General features: G+C 41.8%; 1 protein-coding gene across 7 annotated transcripts in view; it reads left to right on the forward strand.

The window, feature by feature from the left end:
* The window catches only part of LOC311270143 (A-type potassium channel modulatory protein KCNIP2-like), a gene marked incomplete at its 5' end in the record, with an annotated part of 105,047 nt that overhangs the window by 80,145 nt on the left and 3,887 nt on the right, over positions 1-21,015 (forward strand). For 3 of the 7 annotated variants that reach the window (XM_084374866.1, XM_084374865.1, XM_084374864.1), the window contains 2 exons: positions 20,409-20,533; positions 20,717-20,786. In XM_084374866.1, the coding sequence (XP_084230992.1) occupies positions 20,409-20,533; positions 20,717-20,786 (195 nt within the window). Of the gene's footprint in view, positions 1-13,340; positions 13,897-18,838; positions 18,942-20,408; positions 20,534-20,716; positions 20,787-21,015 lie in introns of those variants that run through there. The other 4 variants (XM_084374867.1, XM_084374868.1, XM_084374862.1 and 1 more) reach the window with 4 other exon arrangements.

Here is a 21,015-nt window from a genome sequence, read left to right on the forward strand (position 1 = left end):
TTCCCTGGATGACCTGTGTTTTGTGCCCCCTCTAAGTCCAATCTGCTTTACCTTGTTCACACTCGCTTATCTCTTCTCTCTCATTGACAACAGGTAAGATGGGATTTTTATCTCCATTGTGTTTTTTTCCCCTTTGCTCATTTCCCAGAGTGTCCTGTACACTTTGGGCATCTGGCAACAGTGGCGCTCAGACAGGCTCTTAACTTTTCTTTTCCATGACAAGAATCTGCTCTCCAACTCTCATTTTGAGTCACTATGTAAAGAGCAGACATGCATTTTGGTTAAAAAACACTGCACAGTTAAAGGATTTGCTCTGGACGCTACACTACAAGTGACAGTCTCCATCTCTGATGCACCTGCTGGACTGCACCCAGCAGTCAAGGTGTGCCAACAGCTCTGTCATCTAAAATAAGTTTCTAGTGTATGCTACAGAGCTCTGCATACGTAGGGACACACACACAAACACAAACACACTGGAGGCTCCATTTATACTCTCATTATGCCCTGAGCATCGTTCTTCAGCATATTCCTGACATTATTTATGGAAAATGGCAGCCATAATAAGTGTATGTGTGTGTGTGCCAGCTCCCTTGTGAGTACTTAAGCTAATGAATTTTCTCTTTAATGGAGGGACTTGGTCCAGATGGCAGAACAACTGTATTACTCAGACGATCTGCAGGATCATGTGCTCTCACTGGACGGCTTGGACCCAACGCACACTCCATATAAGGGCATGTCATGCACACTTAATATGCACGTGGTGGTTCTCTCCTGAGTATGTGTGCAAAGTTCATGTCTAAAAGCAACATATATCTTGTGTATTTACAGTATGTCAGTGATATCATTATGGCTGAGACACCTTCATTAATTTGTAATCTGTCCTCCTCTACATTAATCTCTTGTTTCACTTCTCTGTTAGACCGATTATTTCATTCTGCTTGACCTTTCTACTATAATAATGGAGTCTTTTGTTGGCTGCTTGAGTAGCAGTGTGTCTTTCATTTACTCCTCTCACAGGATCCATCTGCTGATGTGATGTGCTGACTTGAAAGCAGTTAGTTAGTTAGTTACCGGTTGTGTGTGTACTCTTTACTTTGGCATGACAAAAAACGGAAAACTTTTGCAATGGTAGCCGAAATGTGTCCCTCTATTTTCCACCAATCTCTTGAGGTAAGCTTTGAAAAAGGTAAGATATTAATTGTGGTTGAAATGCCCTCTCCTCTCCCTCTTGCCAGACTCCGAGTCATTTTCTGGTGAGCCAGAGCGAGACAAGTAAAATAAAGAGACAGCGAGACTCCCATTACTTTAATGAGCTGTGTTGCTGACCCTCCGCTGATTAAAACACACTCACGTACACACACACGGCATGCGGTCACTTGCGTGTTCTCCTCAGAAAGTGAAAGAGTGGAGACAAGAGAAAGTGCGGTAGTGTGTGAGGAGGATGCACGCAGTATGTGTGAGGTGCACTCTCGTCTGGAGGTTTACAAGGTTCTGATAGATTTAAAGCTAATGGCTAATGGCTTGAGCGTGGTCTTTAGAAGTTTATGAGGTGGAAATTGAAGAGTTGTACGATGGGATGTTCTGGCCGGAGCTGGATGGCAGCGTGCCTGACAAAAGAGTTTCTAACAACACAGCGGTTTCCTCCACTTTTCTCTCCTTCTATAAACATTCCCTGGATAGAAGTTGTTGACTTTAACTTATTAAAGATACGCAGGAAATCTGGACCCAGTGTTTGCCAGTAATAAACCTGTTCCTGTCACTGAGATTTACCCTGTGCTGTCTGTCAGTGGATATATTTGACTAATTACGAACTACCAAGAAGCTTGAGATACTACTGTGTGTGCTGCTGTGAGCTGTGGCACCCATCTTCATAGGATGAAAGATATGGCATCTTGCCATATGCACCACAGTCTCTTTCAGCGGTTGATTTTAGTATAAATTGAGTTGGCACTGGGCTTGATGAGGTCCTGGATGTCAGGGACATGCTCCAGTGCTGTTTCATCACTTCTGAAAGGCCCCAAAGATACAGTTATGTCTCTCCTCTCCTTCGTATCAACTCGTACCTGATGTAGCAGCTGGATGTGAGCCATATGTCAAACCAGCCTGCAGAATCTAATCCTTTACTTTTCACGGTGAGGTTTTTACTTTGCTGCTTCTATTTGATTCACATCGGTTAACTGGGAATATGAAGTGAGTGCATGATTCTTGTCAGTGAAGAGACACACAGTTCATTGGCTTTAGAGGCCCAAGGAGACACATAAGGATCTGGACTCCAGGCTATTGCAAGAGGGCACTGATTTATACAAGATATTAAGGATGTTCTGTAGATTCTGTAAATCCTTTTTATTCCAGGTGCCTCAAACTTTAAAAATCAATCTTCAGTGCATCTGCCCACAGCTTATTTATTGTTCAGATTAAATAAAAAAAGGGTTAGGGTTAGGGAACCTAGGGTAAAATATACTGAAGGCACAAAACTTACATCCCCAGAGGATGAAGCCAAATCATTTGGTGGCACCCTGAGTTTAGGAAGCAGCATAACTACGACACTCTGTGCTGTCGATGTCTTTGGCTTTAGCGACTAGCTGATGATAGCAAGGTGCTCACGTAGCCTTGGAGCAGAGTGGCACTATTGGCTGGTGGTATTACAAATCAGGACAGGGTGGGGCTAGCATGCCGACTTCAGTAGACACCTCTGCAACACAATGCATAACACAACATCTTCAGCAGAACGTCAACACTGTTCTGTCCTCACACTCTGTTGATATGTTTGTTCATCTTTTGAATGTTTTAAACTGGGTAAGGGGACTAAGGAATGCTAACACATAGGCTAGGCCTACCTTCATCATGGAGCAAAATCCTCTCAAAGGGCTCAGCAAATCATTTTTCTTGCTTAACGTGTTATTTTTCTATGATCAGCACAGCATGTGTGTGTGTTTGTGTGTGTGTGTGTGTGTGTGTGTGTGTGTGTGTGTGTGTGGGGGGGGGGGGGGGGGGGGGAATGAGATGAGGGAGGGGGATAAGTGCAGGTAAATTGCTCAGCGGTCAGCAGAGGACCCATTTGTGTTCAAGCTCATGCACACACACACACCGTCACTGTAATTGCCCTTCAGCAGATAGGCAGCACACTAATGGGGAATGCAGTGTGTTTGTGTGCGTTTGCAGCCCATTTACAGTGAGCTGCGCGTGCGTCGCTTTACACACTCTTCAGGACATTGAAGACACAGCTGTCAAAACTCATGATATTCTTCAGTCACCTTTAGCGTCTTGACCTCAGAACAAATAAAAATATGTCATCTGATTGTTGTGATTTTTACAAATCAAAAAAATTTGAACTGTTGAAGGTTTCAGTGATCAGCCAAGGACTGAAGTTGAAACAAGGGCAGGTTCTGTAGCTTCTGTCCGTGGCTCGGACAACAAGTATCCTGACTGTGGCAAACTTTTCTAAACAGTAATAAAACTGCAGTGAGTGTGGAGGAGACTGTCCTCGTTGTCCTTGTCTGAGGCTCTTTCTCTCTCTGCCCCTCTGATGGCGGGCCAGCTAGAAGATGAGAGCCTTGGACACGGGAGGATCAGACAGGGGATATTTAATACACAGCTCTCTCTATCCTCTGCCATCCCTCTCTCACCGCTTCCCTCTCTTTCTCTACTTGTCTCTCTGCCCCCCTCTTCTGTTGCAGTCTGTCATCTTTTTTCCTCTGGCTCTCCTCTCCTGGATTTGATTATAGCAGTTGTGTGTGGTGTGTGTGTGTGTGTGTGTGTGTGTGTGTGTGTGTGTGTGTGTGTGTGTGTGTGTGTGTGTGTGTGTGTGTGTGTGTGTGTGAGTGTGTGTGTGAGCTGTATTTGTATGGCAGGTGCTCTCTGGATAAAAGAACAGAAGTTGTTGACGCTCCGCTGCTCTTCTTCTGACACACGTCTGCAGAAAGATGATAACATTGAGAATAAACTAATGAATTCACAAACAAACACACACACACACACACACACACGTCCAGACCTGTCCTTGAAAATATCCCTGGATAACTTATTAGAGTTTGGAAGATTTGCATTAACATAGCTTAGCTTTGTGTCTGAAGACCTTTTCCCGTATGCAGCTTAACCCTTTAATGTTCTGGCAGTTTTTAATGTCACATTTGATTTTCTGTGTAAGAGGCTCTGGCAGTTTGCAGACATAACACAAGTTATATTGCAGGAAATATTCTGATGTGGCTGCAGTGGGTTCAAAGCAGCAACTCTCCTAAGTAAAGCAATTCTCAGATACAATGGTTTTAAAGCCCTAATATCAAAAGTATATCAACATGTTTTGTTTCTTATAGCTGTTTATTAAACTACAAATGATTTGCAGCAATTGACTAACTAAGTAAATTTACTCAATTTTGAGGTACTTCACTTGAGTACTTCTGTTACTTTATATTTCTGCATTCCACTGCCGAGGGAAATGGTATACTTTTACTCCATGGCATTTTTTATAATTCATTTTTTTGACAGCTTTAGTCACCAGTTGATTAGCAGATTCAGATAATTAGTAAAAATATCATTAATAAATCAATCATGAATTATTATTTTATGTTAAGCTACCCAGCAGTATGGAAAGTAGTTGCCAGCACATGAATGCATCAATCAACTGTCATGTGCATTAAAAAGCACATAAACCTTTGGTTTATTTTGATGTCTGTACTTTTACTTGTCTGTACAATTTTGAATAAGTGAATTTGACTTGTTAACATGCAGTGATCATACATAAGTAATGTTTTCTAGAGGAAATCAGAGTTGTATTTAAGAGCTTCTGATACAGTTCAGAATTGTTGGCCATTCTTTATAGATTTATGTATCAGCCTAAAGAAAAGTATCCAGTAAGTTTATTGACACTTTTAACAAACCTTTGACAAAACTAAAGCTGTCAAGAACAAGCATTGCCTGCAGTCAACAATAATTTGGAGCTGTGTGTATAAAACAAAACAAGACAAAACAAAAAAGCCCATGATGTAAACCACAGTGGTTCCAATTAGCTTGCTCAGTGCGATTTTTATTTTCATTCCTCCATATGTTACAGTTGCTGGTGCATGCAGCTACGTGTGGTGTCTTCCTCAGTCTTGTTTACCCTTATGCTTTATATGCGATGTTTGTTTGCAGTCGTGATGTTGGGGGACGAGTTTATCCTCCTTTAAATTAATTAGTTCATCGATTGCTTCACCTCGCCTGAGGGAGCCTTAAAAAGGAAACACAGTGCCATAGAGGCTGCTCTACATGCTAAAAACATTGTTGGCCTCTTCACCTCTGCTTCCCTGTAGTTATCAGCAGTTATACTTTAAATCTGAGTCACAGTATACAATGATTTTGAACTTTCTGCCCCATCACATGCAGCGAGTCCATCACTGGGTCTGCTCACACTTGATTGACATTTGATGATCGATAAAAATGAGGATTTTGAGCGGTCAGAATATACTGTAATGTAACTGTGCAGACCCATAGAGATGGTGTTTGTAGAAGCAAACCAATGTGTTTTTTGTTACATATACTTTAAGTTTAGAACGTCATCTAACTAAAACGCAAAGTTAACAGGCCAATAACTAAACACTGGAGTTGCCCGTCACTCACTCGTAGAGGTGATTGAAAATGTGAGAAAAGTAAAAAGTCTAATTCCTGGCCTCCAGCTGCTAATTAACACAAGGTCTCCCTCTCTCAATCTATTCATTCCTCTATTCAGATTTTCCCACACACACACTCATACAGCACTAACAAGAGCACGGAAGCCTTGCAGCACGATTCACCAGGATAAAACATTTATGTTGGGCAGACAGTGGCTATTATTCACCCTCTTTTACAACAACAAAGCAAGGCTACAGGCTGCTGTCATTCTGCCATTGATTTAACTGCCAATTTGATCTTCATTCATGGCTGGATCCCAGAAAACATTTAGGAGAACTTTCCCGCACGCCGCTGCCAGCTGAGTTTTACTCTCCGTTCAATGTTTCACTGCCTTTTGTTCCAATTAAGTAATGTTTGGTTTGGCTGTAAAACGGTGTAAGATTGCTCTGTAATACAACTGCTATGACTTGATTTCCCCTTAAGATTTGTTGTCTTTTTAGAAACAAATCTTTCAGCAGCTGAAACTTAGCCTCGATGCAGCCGAGATTCAAAACCCTGTCGGCTGCTTGAAAGTCTTTTTTTTCAGTCGTATCGACCCGTTCAGGATGTTTACCTGATTTGGCTCCTGGCAGGAAACAGCAGAGCAGAGTGTTCATGATTTTAATGGAAATAAGTTTAGAGCATTGTTGTGAGCGATGAAAACCCAATTAAGATTGACTGCTTTACACCACTCAAAAACACAGGATGCATTTTAAAATGCTTCGATGTAGCTGAGTGTCAGAAAGTAGGGTTGTTAAGTATGACAGCTTAATGCTGTTTTGTTGGATACAGATTGTGGGAAGTATTGTCATGATGGCACTATCACTTTCAGTGTTGTGTGAATGTGTGTTGGAAAAAGGTAAAAGGGCGTGGGGGGTGATGAAAGATCACCTGCCACCCCCGGTCAGTCTGGTCCCTGGTGTAGAATTTAAATGAAGGACAATAACAAAGAGACAGAGAGCTTTAGCTAGAGGTGAGCAGCACTAATCAGATGTCTTACGTTGCACTGCCCTCTTCAGGTGTAAATGTTAATTACTGCAATGTGTGTCTGGGAAGGTCAGAGGTTTTCACCCTTGTGTTTCAGCATCAGCCTTAAAATATAAATAAATAAATAAGAAAAGAGAAAAAGAAAGAAAGAAAATGCTAATTTTCAACATTTAATGAAAGAGAGCACAAATTGTGCTCTGTTTTGGGTCAATATGATTCATTTGAAACTATAATGGAAAACAATGCATAATAGTTTTGATTGCCATCATGCTTGGCTTATTTTCTATCAAATGTTTAAGAACATTATACAACAATTTGGTTTTAAATGTTGTATTAAAGCAACATCATGCAACTTTCTCACCTTGAAATAACAGCTTCAAAAAAAGCCATTTTCTACATAATTTTGCTTTAAATAGCAATGCTTCACACATACATCGCTCCTTCGAATATTCATGTTTACCACCTGAGCATGATGTCTCCATCATCCGTCACATACTTGTATCCAAACAAGACACAATGGCGTACAGGAAACCAACGTCTAAATTTAACAATTTATCCAATTTTCAGTCTAAATGTTGTCCCTGTGCGCAGAAATATTCCGTTCCGTCTCGTTTCCTCAAAGGAGAAAACCTCTCCGATCCCTCCGCCTCACCCGACTGTGTGCTCTTTCTAAAGAAAACTCTTCATTAGCGGCTCTCTGTAGTTTATGCTGAAAGGATTCGGCCTCAGTAGAATGAATCTGTTTTTGTCCCACATCATGGTATTAAAAATATCCTCAAAAGCTAATGATCTATGCAAATGGATCTCTGCTTTCACTTATCTAATTGGAAACACGCCACCCAATTTTGAGCACCATTTGTCAATGACCTCCGCTGTGTCTCCGTCGCTGCACGTATTCACACACACTCTTATACTCACACACACACTTAAACACACACTCCCACCCATTCTCTCTTAGACATTTTAATCAGTTTTGAGAGGAATAATTGCCCAGGTAGACGTCTAAATATGGAGGTATTTCAATTACTCTGTGTGTCTGGCTTCAGGCAAAATATGCCTCACAGAGACTAATCAACTAAGACTGATTAACATAATCTTGTGTGTGCCTGTGTGTGTGCCATTGTCTGTAAGGGTGTCAACATCTCCAATAGATTATCATTCCGGCAATTGAATGTCTGTCATTATATTAAATCAGAGCAATTGTTTTGTCATTGTGTTGTGTCCTCGTGTACAGGCCATAAAAAGTTTACACTGAAAGAAACTACTGGTTTATCTGTGATTTCTCACCCTGGAGGAGCCTCACTGCCCTTTAAGACCTTTTGAGACCTTTTTTGCTGTGAGGCATCAGTGCTGACCACTGGGCCGCCACTGATTAGCAAAACGAAAGACATTTAGATGTTAATTTTGGTTGATTTTTAGCCATGGTGAATTGTATTGCGCTATGGATGGCACGTTTGGTTTGCCTGGAGGGTAAACTAAGATGGTGCGCAAGGTTAACATGATACCAAATTACCATCAGCATGTTAGCATTGCCACTGTAGGTACATTGGTATGCAGATATTAGCATTTAGCTCCCTCTCTCTTGTAGACACTTTGACGTACAATATATACAAATAGACGACACATCTCTACCTCCCACTGTACAAAAATCAAGCTAAAATATCTTGTATATGAGTGGTGCCATATTGCGCTGGTAACTCTATTTGCATAACCGCCAGTTTACGCAGGAGTCTCCCCATTTTTAACCGTCTGTCATGCTGTGCCCCCAATTGGTAATTTCTCCCGTTGATCTCCACGATTTTTGTGATACAAAGTGTCTCAGTTTATTTCGGGATTTGTGTCGTGGTACCTGGCAACTCAACCCAGAGACCCTGTCTGACGTGTCACTCGCCCCTGCACTTGCTCAAGTCCTACGCTCCATTCAGTTTGCTGATGAAAATGGTTGAAACAGGTGCCAGGAAGACGAAGAAAAAGCTTCACACCACTCGAAAACTTTCCCTTTTGCTCATCCTCTCACCTCAACACTGCAGACTGTAGTCCTGTATCACTTTATCATTCCTCTTGTTCTCTTTGAAGGTCTACCTTCTCACACATTCACTCACAATGTTGTTATTTTATGTGATGGATATTTTAGATGTTGACTTTTGATCACCTTGTTGGTTATATTTTTTTATTTTTTTTATTTTTTACAGTTTTTTTAAAAGTAAATGTACTTTACTCTGAGCTTTGGGTTTAAGACTAATATAAAGTTATTTTATTCTCCCATCCTTGTATTTACTCTATTAATCTGTGGTGTAGGTGAATTGCTCAATTAGCAGGCGGGGCTCAGCTGACAATAATGCCATAACATCCCCTTTTCATAGTAATTAAATGTCCAAAAGGCTATTCCTTAGAAAGATAGCTAGAGACTCAACAATCAACTATCTTACATATTGCACCTTTAACATTAAACTTGCCAGTAAAACGGACATTTTAACATACATCAGCGTGATAAGAACTACCTAAAATGACAGAAACAATCTTTGGGATGAAAAGTACAGTATTTGTGTACTTTGAGTTTCTACTTTGGCCCTTGTCCCATCTACTAACATGGAGGGGGTGGAGCTTATGACCTATACTGCAGTCAGCCACCAGGGGACAATCAAGATGTTTCGGCAGCTATCACATCTTAAATTCACATCTTCATTTTTATATCAATTCAATATTTAGACTTCATTACATTCATTTTGATTGCAAAAACACGACTGTATTTGTGTTTAACCTCATCTTAATCCTGGAGCAAAATGCATAAAACTACATAAGCTTGCATAATTTTCAAGTTGATGATGGCTATACACTTAAATTGAGGCGTGAGCCTGTTTGCTTAGCTGTGTTTGTATTGTTTGGCAAAGTAGCTTAATTAAAGCAGCTCCTAAATACATGCCAACATAAAGGCGTAGAAATGAAACAAAGCTTATAGACGTCTAAAAATCTAGCCCGCCGCAGTTTTACTGTAACCTCGACGTCTAGACATCTTTTGCCCTGCAAGTCACCAAATCAATGCAAACAGGGTTAGAATCAGTGCAGCTAAAATTTATGTTGCCATTATTAGAAACAAGTGCAACAACAGTAACGAGTTCGAAGGTCGGTGCCTTACAATATTCCTGGAATCACAGAGCTGTCAGGATGTTTTTGTTTAATTGCAATATATTGATCTTACATTTCTGTCTCGGTATATGACAGATATCCCAGCGTTTAATGTGAGAGATGATGACAGGGAGGCACGACCAGCCTTAGTCTCCCACACTTTGATCCTTGATTTGACTCTCTGACTGCAGACTGCGTTTGAGAATTTACTGGCCTAAATATGTCACTGTGTTTGGGAATTAACGTCGCCTGTTTAATTAATCATGCCCATAAAATGCATGCAAAATATAGGTAAATGACACGCTTTATGTAGATTAGAAAAATCTCAACAGATAACCCGCTGTGGAGTAATTCATTTAATTTATTTGCTTATTGCCCATTTTTCTCATTTATGTTCTGTAGTCTTATCAATTTAGATGATCATAAAGACCCGTTCGTGATAATGTCTGATGCCTAAGTGCCATTAGGAGCCATTGTAGGTCTCCATCATTGCATTTGGAGCACTCAGTTGCCACTGAATGACAGTGATCGACTGTTGCACACTTAGTTTGAGCCAAATTTCCGACATTAGGCATGAACTGCTGCAAGATTGTTGCAGTTTTGTTTACCAAAGAGCATGAGTCTGCCTCTGATTAAGTATAGCTTGTTCCATCTCACAAGGCTGCTCTCATGTGTGCACCCTGAGGCTCAGTGGCTATACTGTAGCTCCCGGTCTCACTCTGAGAATCATTAATCAGGCGTGAGACAGATCAAGTCCCCTGTAAAACTCTCAGCCTTCTTTTGTATCTCTCTCTGTGTCTGGTGAGCCGACCCGCTCACAGGCACAGACAGCCTGTCACATGCACGCACATTCGCAATATACAACCTGAAAGACAAAATGATGCTTTCAAAGTGCTTTGGACTAAATATTCCCTGTCTCCCCCCTCAGTTTCCTGTGGAGCGTTCACTTCCAGCTTCTGCTAGCAGGGTGTTATTGAACATGGACTGGAGGATGAAAGTGATGGAGGACTTTGAAGCCGAGGGTTGTCACTTTCTACTTATGTTGAAGTCTCCCCATTTCTTATTTAGAGAAGCAGTGATCCAACTTTCCTTCTCCCCAATACCAATTCCATTTACTGCCCTCCCAAGAAGAGGAAAGGCATCAGTCATTTTCTGCAAATGCCCCCAAAACAACACATGTACATGTTTCTGTGACAAAGCCCTCAGATAGTCATATTGTTTTTTTACTACTTTCTCCTCGGAGAAAAGGAGGAAGTTGTTACAGGGCCAAGACACACCAAACCATCAATAAAGAACTAGTGGTGATGAAGGCTGACTGTTTTGTCATCTTATGCCTTATGCCAAAAAGCTGCACTTGAACACACAGCAATGACTACAGCCAACAGCCAACTAGCTCGTACCTTCTGAGAGGAACTAGGTCTCAATACAGCTAGATGGCAGTAGTCTGTATTTCTTCATTCCTAAAGGGAAACCAGAAGATATTGATGTACAAACCATCGTAATTATAAAGCTCAATTTTTTTACCCGACTCTTGCTAATATAGCCAATTCTAATGAAGAATATGTCTGATAAAAAAAAACCCCATGAAATTATGGGTACTACAGCAACAGGCTCAAGAGGCTTTCCCTCTCTTTTTCCATGTCTCTTCTCATGCACTGATTCGCTTAGCTGAACAGCCAATCGGAGTGATTTCTCTCACCAGCGAGCTCTGACACCGATTCTGCACACACACTTGGTCAAAAATCCACTCACAAGGGCCGAGGAGTGCCAACGGTGCAGGACACACCGCAACAACTCGGTCCAATAGACTCTAGCTGACCATCGACCTGGACTGTCTTATCCCTCAGAGATACAAAGCTAGCAGAACTAGGAGGTCCAGTTGGTTGGGTGCCTCAACAAACGTTGGTCTCGCGTGACCGTTGTTTCCCATGTCCCGCCAAAAGTCAGCTTTGGTTTCTTTAAGAAATGACCATGAGCTCACCCTCAACATAACCAAGTCCATTGTGCCTTAACCTAACCAGACCTCAACCATAACCCGTGTCACCCTGCTGGCAGTGCCGTCTGTGGAGGCGTTACAAACCACGTATTTGTCGTTTGATTGAGGACATTTTGTTGTTCCAGTGCCTCAGCCCAGTACTGAGTACCAGTCCGACACCTTTCTTTTCCCAAATTTAAAACTTGTATACCTCACTGCAAGGAAGTCATGGGAAACATTTTCTATCAGGGGTTGCTGTGGAACAAAAATGTAGTGTTTTCATCAATGTATTTTTCTGAGCATTTCAGAAAAAGGTTAGAAAAGGTTGATGGAAATTAAAAATTTGAAAAACCTTCACAAAAAAGTTTTTGCACTCGCCTGAGGATATTTCCATTGTGTTTTCTACATTGTTTTTCACCGTGGCACTCTTTGAATTACATCATCTTCATCTAGCTGTGCCCTGACTGAAGATTTTGCACCACCTACTGCTTATCTCGATTAACCAACTCCTAATAATCACATTCTGGATGGAATCAAGCATTCATTCACATTTTCTCGAAATTTTGCTAAAATTTGCAATACAGCTGGATGGAAACAGCTATTGACAAAGAAACTAATTAACGTGAGTTGGTCACATCTGATAGATACCCAATCAGCTTGCAATATTAAGGTTGGGATCTGGTGTATCACAACAATGCATCCCTAATTAGAATGATCAGTTCCCACCTCATCACTGTGTTTCAGACTTTTCAAACGATTATGCTCTGTTGCATTTACTGTAAAGCCATCTTTGTTTCCTGCTGCCCTTTGTTGAAAGGCCTAAATGAGTCCTGCACATGACGCAACTTACTGTAGGTACATGTACGTTAAATCCTTAAGACAAGTCTCAAAAACTCTTCATGCCAGCCAGAATCCATCATCATGATTTCATTCCTCTATATGTCTTTTTCGGTGTTCAGTTCTGTTCCTCAGAGATTGTGTCTGTCTGTGGTAGGATGTCAGTGTGCCAGATGTGACAGCAGTATATCCCATCCTAACTGAAATATTCCCCACTGCGCCGGATTGCATATGCCATACATGTAATCGACAGATTTCGCCTCCAGGCTGTGTGTTTGTGTGTGCATGTGTGTTCTACACTCAGGGGACGTTGCCACATCTGTGAGTTCGTCCACAGCAGCCGCTGGGTCGGACGCTTCGCCTCTCTGTCGTCACAGACTCCCTCCTCCCTTCTGTGATCCTTCCTCTGCATCTTCTTCTCCAAATTCTGTCCTTCATTTTCCCCCTGCTGCCTGTTTTTGTTATTGGATTCGGTCCCTGTTATACCCCTGGTTGCTGTTATTTCCTCCCTTAACCATTCCATCATACCCCTCCTTTCCCTGCCTCTCCTCCCATCTCATTTCCCAGTTCATTCTTCCCATCTGTCTCCTGTACGTCACCCCCTCTCTGTTCCCCCCTCGTAACCTGCAAGTAGTACTCCCCCTCCCTCTCCCTCCTTCCGTTTACCTTCTCCCTCCTCTTTCCTCCCTTCACTCAGTCCCATCACTGACCCAATTAAACATGGGGAGGGACACAGCGGGAGGAGAGTAACGGAGGTAAGGCGAGGAGGAGAGGGAGGACAGGCAGAGACTACAGAGAGAGTTTGAGATTCAGTAGCTGGAAAGGCAGAGAGAGTCTGAAAACAATTGCCGCCAACCTGCCAGGACACACATGAATTGTCCGAACTTCACCTGGAACTTAAACAACCTTTGACAGGCTCGGAGGCGGCGGGGGTGGAGCAGCAAGTCGACAGTGCTGCTGCCACGCACTTACCGATACTCGATGAAGGAACGAGGAGAATAACAATCTACCTTCAGTGAGGAAACAGGCGGGGAGCCGTGCGGAGTTAGGAGATGGCCAAATACCGGCACATAGAGGGAGACTGAGAGGAGGGAGAGAAGAGACAAAGCCGGTGGCAGTCCTGGTTGGAGCTTAGGGGGGGAACTTGGTTGCCCCGGGGCAAGAGAAAGATTTTTTGTTGACAAGAACAGAGGGAGAGAAGGGAGAAAGGATGCATCTGTTCTTCCAGGAGAAGTGGGAGGTGGAGGGGCTGCAGACTGTGGGCATCCTCCTGGTGGTCTGCAGCTCCCTAAAACTGATGCACTTTCTGGGGCTTATCGACATCACCACGGAAGGTAAGACAAATGGTACGAGAGCGACAGGGAAGCGCCGGTTGAGAAATCGAAATGATGAATATGGTGAGGGGACGTGAGGAGAACACTCAGCTGGAAAGGGGTGTGTCTGCATATGTGTGTGTGTGTGTGTGTGTGTGTGTGTTTCTGAAGTGTTTAACATCACAAAGTAGTTTGGCCCAATTTCTTCAAAAAAAGCTGTCATGTTTGTCACACCTAGTTATGATCCTGTGTGTGTGGTGCGTGTGTGTGTGTGTGTGTGTGTGTGTGTGTGTGTGTGTGCGTGTGTGTGTGCGTGTGTACTAGTGTACTGATCATTCTTTTGCTGCATTTGTGGCACAAAATAGATTCAAAGCTTCTAAACAAATACATTTGAATGAAGAATTCATTTCCAAACACATGCTAATTAATGTAGGCCCCCATCCATACAGAGAAAAATGCACAAAGTCAGACATTCAGTACTAGTATTAGATTCTATCTGCAACATCATCAGCTACAGACTTTATGTTTTACTGTGGAGAGGATTAGTTTTCTAAAATACATTTGTTGTTTGTGCTTTGAGGTGCACTCCGCCAGTTCTGTACATCAAGATGTTGTTGTAGCCTCCAGTCTAATGTCTTCTGGGTTACCAAAGCTTGGGCTTGGAGAGTATACATTTTTAATTTTTTGGCATTTTGCCTTTATAACAGTAGGTAGGGCACAGAAAGGAAGCAGACAGAAAATAGAGAGGGAGATAAAGGGGTATTACATGCGACAAAGGTACCTGATGGGGAATTGACCTGGCACCTTGAGGCCACACATGCTTAATAAAAAGCCTGTATGACACAGGAGGAGTTTGGAAGAGGCAGTTCCAACAAAAAGAGGCATTATGGGGAATGTAGGATCCTGTGTTTTTGAGGCTTGAGCCCTTTTGAGGGTAAAAAGTCAGTTTATCGCTGCCCCTGCTGCGTTGATTTTGAGGATTCTTTCCTTTTCTGCCTCGTGTGAGTCCCCCAATGTTATGAAAGTGCAATACTAAAAGGTCAGGGTGCAGTTAAAGGTATCATTTGTAACATTTCCTTCTTAAAATGTCTATGAACAACTAGTCCTATGTTATATAGTTTGTTGAGTTGTGTTCTTACGTAAGGCCAGAAGTTTCCAACAATGTTCAAACTCAGAGAAATCCATCGTTTTACTCAAGGTAACAGTGAGTTTCTGTCGCCTGTCGCTATATTTTTTGAGATGATACGTCATCAGTTGACAAATGTGACTAAACATAAAGTGAATAAAACTAATAATACATTACCTTATTCATGAGTTATGTCAGCTATGTTTTCATTGGCCATAGTGGTCGTTTTCCGATGAAAACAACAACTCCCATGATCCCACGTTACTTCATGACATCATCAAACTACATCTATTGTTTCCATTGTTTTGATTGAGCCGCAGAAATTACATAGTGTGCATTTAAGAGTCAAGATAGGCAGGAGAAGGGGGAAAGGATAATGAACTTAGGCCTCATTTGAAACCACAGCACGTAGAGAACCAATTAAACCAGCAGGACGCCTGATCCGTACAACCGATCTGTATCTCCATCAGCAGTATGCTGCATCACTGTGGCTCTAAACCGTAATATGTTTGCTGCCTTCACTCCAGTTGAGGGATTCTTTGTACCTTGAGAAAATCCTCAGATCTCTGGGGTTTATGAAAAGACGAAGCTCCTTCAAAACTTACTGGATACAGTTTTATTGCCAAAACTGTGTTGCCATCAAGCTAAAAATAGAGCTGTTTTTCTTATTTCCTGAAGAGTTGTGATGGTCTGTCAGTGTACCCTGAGGGAAACCATTGAACTCTAATTGCACAATCACTACAGGGCGCACTGGGTAACAGTGTCATAATGCTGCACAACAACTGAAGAACGCACAAAGTTGCTTTTTTTTTCCCCCCTGTCTGACGAGAAAAATAGACAGTCTTTACTTTTCCGCCTACTCAGGCCGAAATGAAAGAATTTCTGGTCTCATTGTCATTGCCACTCAAAAAAACAATTTTAACTTCAAAGGCTCGAGAACAAATTGATCACATGTTACTTCAATAGCGTAGTGAATGCAGTAACCTACTTGTTTTCAACAAAGAGACGGCTTTCAACCACAGCATTCTGTTAATATTAGATTCAACTTCCATATTAAGTACTGAGAGTATGCTTAGTCTCTAGATAGATAGATAGATAGATGGATAGATGTTTTTGGGGCATGTTTTATCAAATTTGGGACCTTAAAGAGACATGCTTGTATACATGTGCGCATTCAAATCAGGTTAATCCCGCTGAGATCAAATATCTCTATTCCAAGACAGACTTGGCCAAGACAGCTGGAGCACATTTACTCAAAGACATCACAACATGCAAGAATGTTCATCACCAGCAAAGAACAAAAAAATACTGAGAAAAGAAACAGAGGAGACGGAGAGAGTGGCTGTGAGACAGAGAGGGAGGAGAAGGTGTCTCAGTCCTAAAATGAGCATATCCGAGCATTGACAGTTTCCAGTAGATTCAGCTTTCATGGTCCTTACAAGTATTTCAAGCTCAGTGTTCCACACAGAGCAGAGGATGTGGAGAAGGATTTTTTTTTTTTTTTTACCTGGCTCTGTCCAGGCCTTTCGAACAATCAGTAGAAATTAAATTTAGTCTGCTTGAACCCAGAGACAGAAAGCTGCATCTGTAACACAATAACAGTCCGAGTTGTGAAGGTGACTTTAAAAATGTGTTTCAAACTGTTACTAATAGATATATCATCGAAACTGTAATCTCCAATGTTATGCCAAAGACTTTCCAAACTCTACTTTTATACATATATACAGTATATATACCTTTGCAAGCATTGGTGGCAAGTATACAAATATATATGTCTTTTCAAGTAGGTTAGGGTTAGTGTGTGTTTTGAGTCCTTTGACTGGACTTTACTAATGTTTCCTTTGCTGTTTGCTACATAATACTTCTCCTCCGCTGTATCTTGCAAATTGAAATATTACAGCTTGTTCTTCACTACATTTATCTGACAGCTATAATAAGAATTGCATACAAAACGTACTTAAATGATTGAATACAATGCATTGTTATGCAGTGAGTTAAACGTGCAATAGTAAATAAATATGTGACGATGAGGTGATGAAACAGTCTCACTTAACTGTCTATTTCGTAGATGTTCTGGAGCTTTCCATCATATCACATGACCTTCCTCTGCAGATTGAGTTATTGTGCATTCACCTGCTCCTCTGATGTCTCATTTCCTTGGGGAAGATGTGTTGTATTAGAAAGGGATGTTGTCACAGACTTGTGTCTGCACCAGCGCATTCCCTGTAACCACTAAATTATTGCCTTACCTGACTTGTTAACAAGGTAAATGCTAAGACATATATATTTTTTTGACTAATCTGGGTCACTGGAAAATATTGACATGCAATATGTGAATGAAAGTTTCTTACCATCATACCAAACATTTACTTTTGTCTGCCATGTTTCTGTGAATATGAAGTCAGAGTCTGAAAGTCGAGTACCAAGACTTTCACTGACCTTCCAAGCTGTCGTTCCAACTTGAAGGGGTGCTGACTTGAGTTTTCTCAGCACCTCATGCACTCATCTCCTACCAATCTATCATGACATTGTTTCCCGAGCACTTCAAGGACTTCTCGTTAATGTTGGATATCTTGATGTCGAAAATAGTCGCTGGCAAAATAATCCCAGCTCAAGGTCCATGTAGTAGATAAATCCATTTAGTTACATTTCGCTTTATCTCAACCAGTCACAGCATTAAACTGCTGCATCCACCTCTGCTCAGAAATGCATTGTGACTGCTTTGCCATCAGACATACTTAAAGATTACCTTCTTCATGTTTGTTACATGCAAACATACAAACTTCATTTTTTTTGCATACAAATAATTGTACTACTCACTTCATAATTAGTCTCCTGAATCTTACTTCATTGTTACTCTAGTTACTTTTAGTACTGTTGCTCGTTGGACAGTGTATAAGGTATTAGTTTCTGTATTGTTGTCAGCTGTTGGGTCCACATGGAAAAAGATAATGTACTTAAACACACACATACACACAGACCCTGGGGCAGAGGGCTCGGCCTGTACTAGGCGGCTGGATGTATTAATCTGGTAACCATTGGAAAATGTGCTCTGCCTGTTCTGGCTCCAAATGACGCCTGAGCGGGCGGAGTCCCCGAGGCTCCATTGAGCAAGGAGACATCAGGGTGACACATCGCAGTCAGTGTAGGTGCTGTGGCTCTATTGGTTTACACCCCATGATGGCCTTCATCCCTCAGACCGCTGGGGTCCTGCTAAAAGGGGTCCGGGGACTGTTACCATGGAAACTAAGAGGCAAGAGTAAGTACGTGGGTTCATGTGTGTTAACGTGTTTACTTCCTCTATTTGATTGTCATCATCACTCCGTGACACACTCCAAAACAGGCATCCTGACGTGTTTGCTTTGAGATGAACTGCACCGTGGTGACGGTGTGATGGGCTCTGGTCGAGGCGGTTTTGCAGAACATTTGTGTGGCAGATTTTGTTCTACTATGAAGTGGAATTAAGCAGCTGTTTAAGCCGATTGGGAATTAAAACTGTTGATGTTCGACTTGTGTTTTGAATCTAAACTCTCCGCTGGTTTTTTTCATACAGTTTGCCGAATATGGCATTTTGATATGAGAGCCGGTCTCATTAGGGAAACTGTGTGTTCCCCGGGGGTAACGCTGTGTGTGGCAATATTACTGTTTGAAGTCGCACTCGTGGTCTCCCATCGCTGAGCCAGGTCAGCTGGCAGACTAAACGGCATGTCTGTTGTCGCACCTGTCCGTTGCATGGAGCTGTTTGGTTTCACAGGCATGTGTGCATGTGTGTGTGTGAAAAAAGAATCAAATCTGCAGACTTGCGTGTGTGTGCATGTCTAACCTCTGTGCTATGGTTGGTGATTGCAGGTAATCCTTCCACCAGCCAAAGCAAAAAAACCATAAAGCAGCGATTCCTCAAGCTGCTGCCGTGCTGCAAGCCCTCGGCTGCCCCCTCAATCAGTCAAAGCAAGTGCTCCTTCACTCTCTATACATCTCTACTTCCTTCAGTGTCCCCAGACTCTAGAGAAGACTCACACAGTTGCGGTTGGATGCAGTCATATACACACAGCCACCGAAACAGTTCACACATAAACCCGCACACAGAAACACACTCAGCTCTAAAACACTGTGATGTTATTGCTGCTAATGGGTCAGAGCTGTTTTCACATTTTGGGATTTGAAGCGTGTTGTGTCCTTGTGGACGATGGAACAAGTGTGTGCGTACGTGTATGTGGAGGTCTTACAACAACATGGCATATGCTGTGTGGGACAGTTAGTTCAGGAGAAACGGATGGAATGAGAATGGGAGGCAGGATATCTGCTTGTGACCGTGTTTCACGCCTTTTAAAAAGTCTCTGTTTGACCATATTCATTCATGTTTAACGTCTTCTCTCACGTCCTCAGCTCAGGGCTCTCCCCAGTTTTGTCCAGGGAACTCATTCTGTAAAGGTTTTCCTGTTTTGCTTTGTGATATTAACTTCTGTATCTTATGCTGGATTAAAGATGTGTGGAAATTTCTTGACATACATGGAAAATTGCCCTTACTCATGTTTTGATTCCGTGAAATTGTAAAAGAATGATAAAGTTGAGGACTGATTGTAAGTAAAGGGCACCAAAAGCTTCAATTTGGTGCAGATGTTTATAGCAAAAATAGATGAATAAAAATGATGATTATTGCATTATATTATGTGAGGTAAACATGCTCTTTGCATGTCTAGAATCCCTAATTTATTAAGTATTTTTCACAATCTGAGCAAGGCGGGCAGAGTGACTCCTTGCATAGGAAGTCATTCAATTAATTAAGGGAACTAATTTGTATCTTAACAATACAATACAATAGCTGTTGCTTCTGGAATGTGGCCAGCCATAATTAAAGGGTGAATCCACCAATTTTACACATTATAGTCTGTTTACAGGTCTTTGGGAGTACTACTGCATTATGTGAAAAAGCAGTTTAAAGCCTTTTGGCTCCGGAGAACCTGTATGTAATCTGATAAATTGCCTCCGGTTATGTCATGCAGTGAATTTGTTGCATTGTGGGTAATGTAGGCACCAGGAAGAAGAATACCCGGAATTAAAAAAAGCAACATCTCCAGCTGACTGCTATTCGAAACCTGGTGCCTATATTTCCAACAATGCAACGTAGCCACTGATGGACATGCAGCTTCTAAATCCAAAAACATACTATATACTATATACTACTTTTACACTTATACAGTTGTACTCCCTAAGACATGTAAACATACTTTAATGTGTAAAATTGATGGAGTTACCCTTTAAGTTTCCATGGGAAAAAGTTTGGGCTCCCTTTTTCACTCAAGTATAAGACTTGTTTTTTATGATGAGCTCAAGTTTGATGTCTTCATTGCAACATGCTGACCAGGGGAGGCTGGTGTAGTGATAAATCCTAACTGACACTGGTCTCTCTGTCACACAGACAGCATCGAAGATGACTTTGAGCTATCCACTGTGTGCCATCGCCCTGAAAGCATGGACAAGCTGCAGGAGCAGACTAAGTTCACCAAGAAGGAGCTGCAAGTCCTCTACAGGGGCTTCAAAAATGTAGGTCTGGCTGAAGAAGAGAGTTGGGAAGACTGCAAATAAACCTAAAATAATCTTGGTTCTAGTTAGACCCTTATGGGAGTTAGGAGCAGTAATGAGTCTGGCGCGAGCTGAAGTTACCACATATTCCTTTATTTATTCTGCTCTGGGTGAGAACTAATGAGTTTTTGTCATTTCACACAGGAGTGTCCAAGTGGTGTGGTGAACGAGGAGAACTTTAAAACCATTTACTCCCAGTTCTTTCCACAGGGAGGTGAGTTGTCAACTCCTACCATTAAACCTAAAGAGCGCCAACCATGACCATAACACTTTCTTCTACGCCATTTTACCTGCATCGAACTGTCAGGCAAAAGTGTAAATAACCTCATTTATTTGATGTGTAGAGGTACACATGGAGCTTTTTCATCATTACAAAGAAATGAACTTAATTAACTCATTATAAATCTGCTGGATGAACTATAGTCCACACACTGCAACGAGGC

The sequence above is a fragment of the Pagrus pagrus genome, assembly GCF_965226575.1.
Source record: "Pagrus pagrus genome assembly, chromosome: 15".
NCBI lineage: Eukaryota > Metazoa > Chordata > Actinopteri > Spariformes > Sparidae > Pagrus > Pagrus pagrus.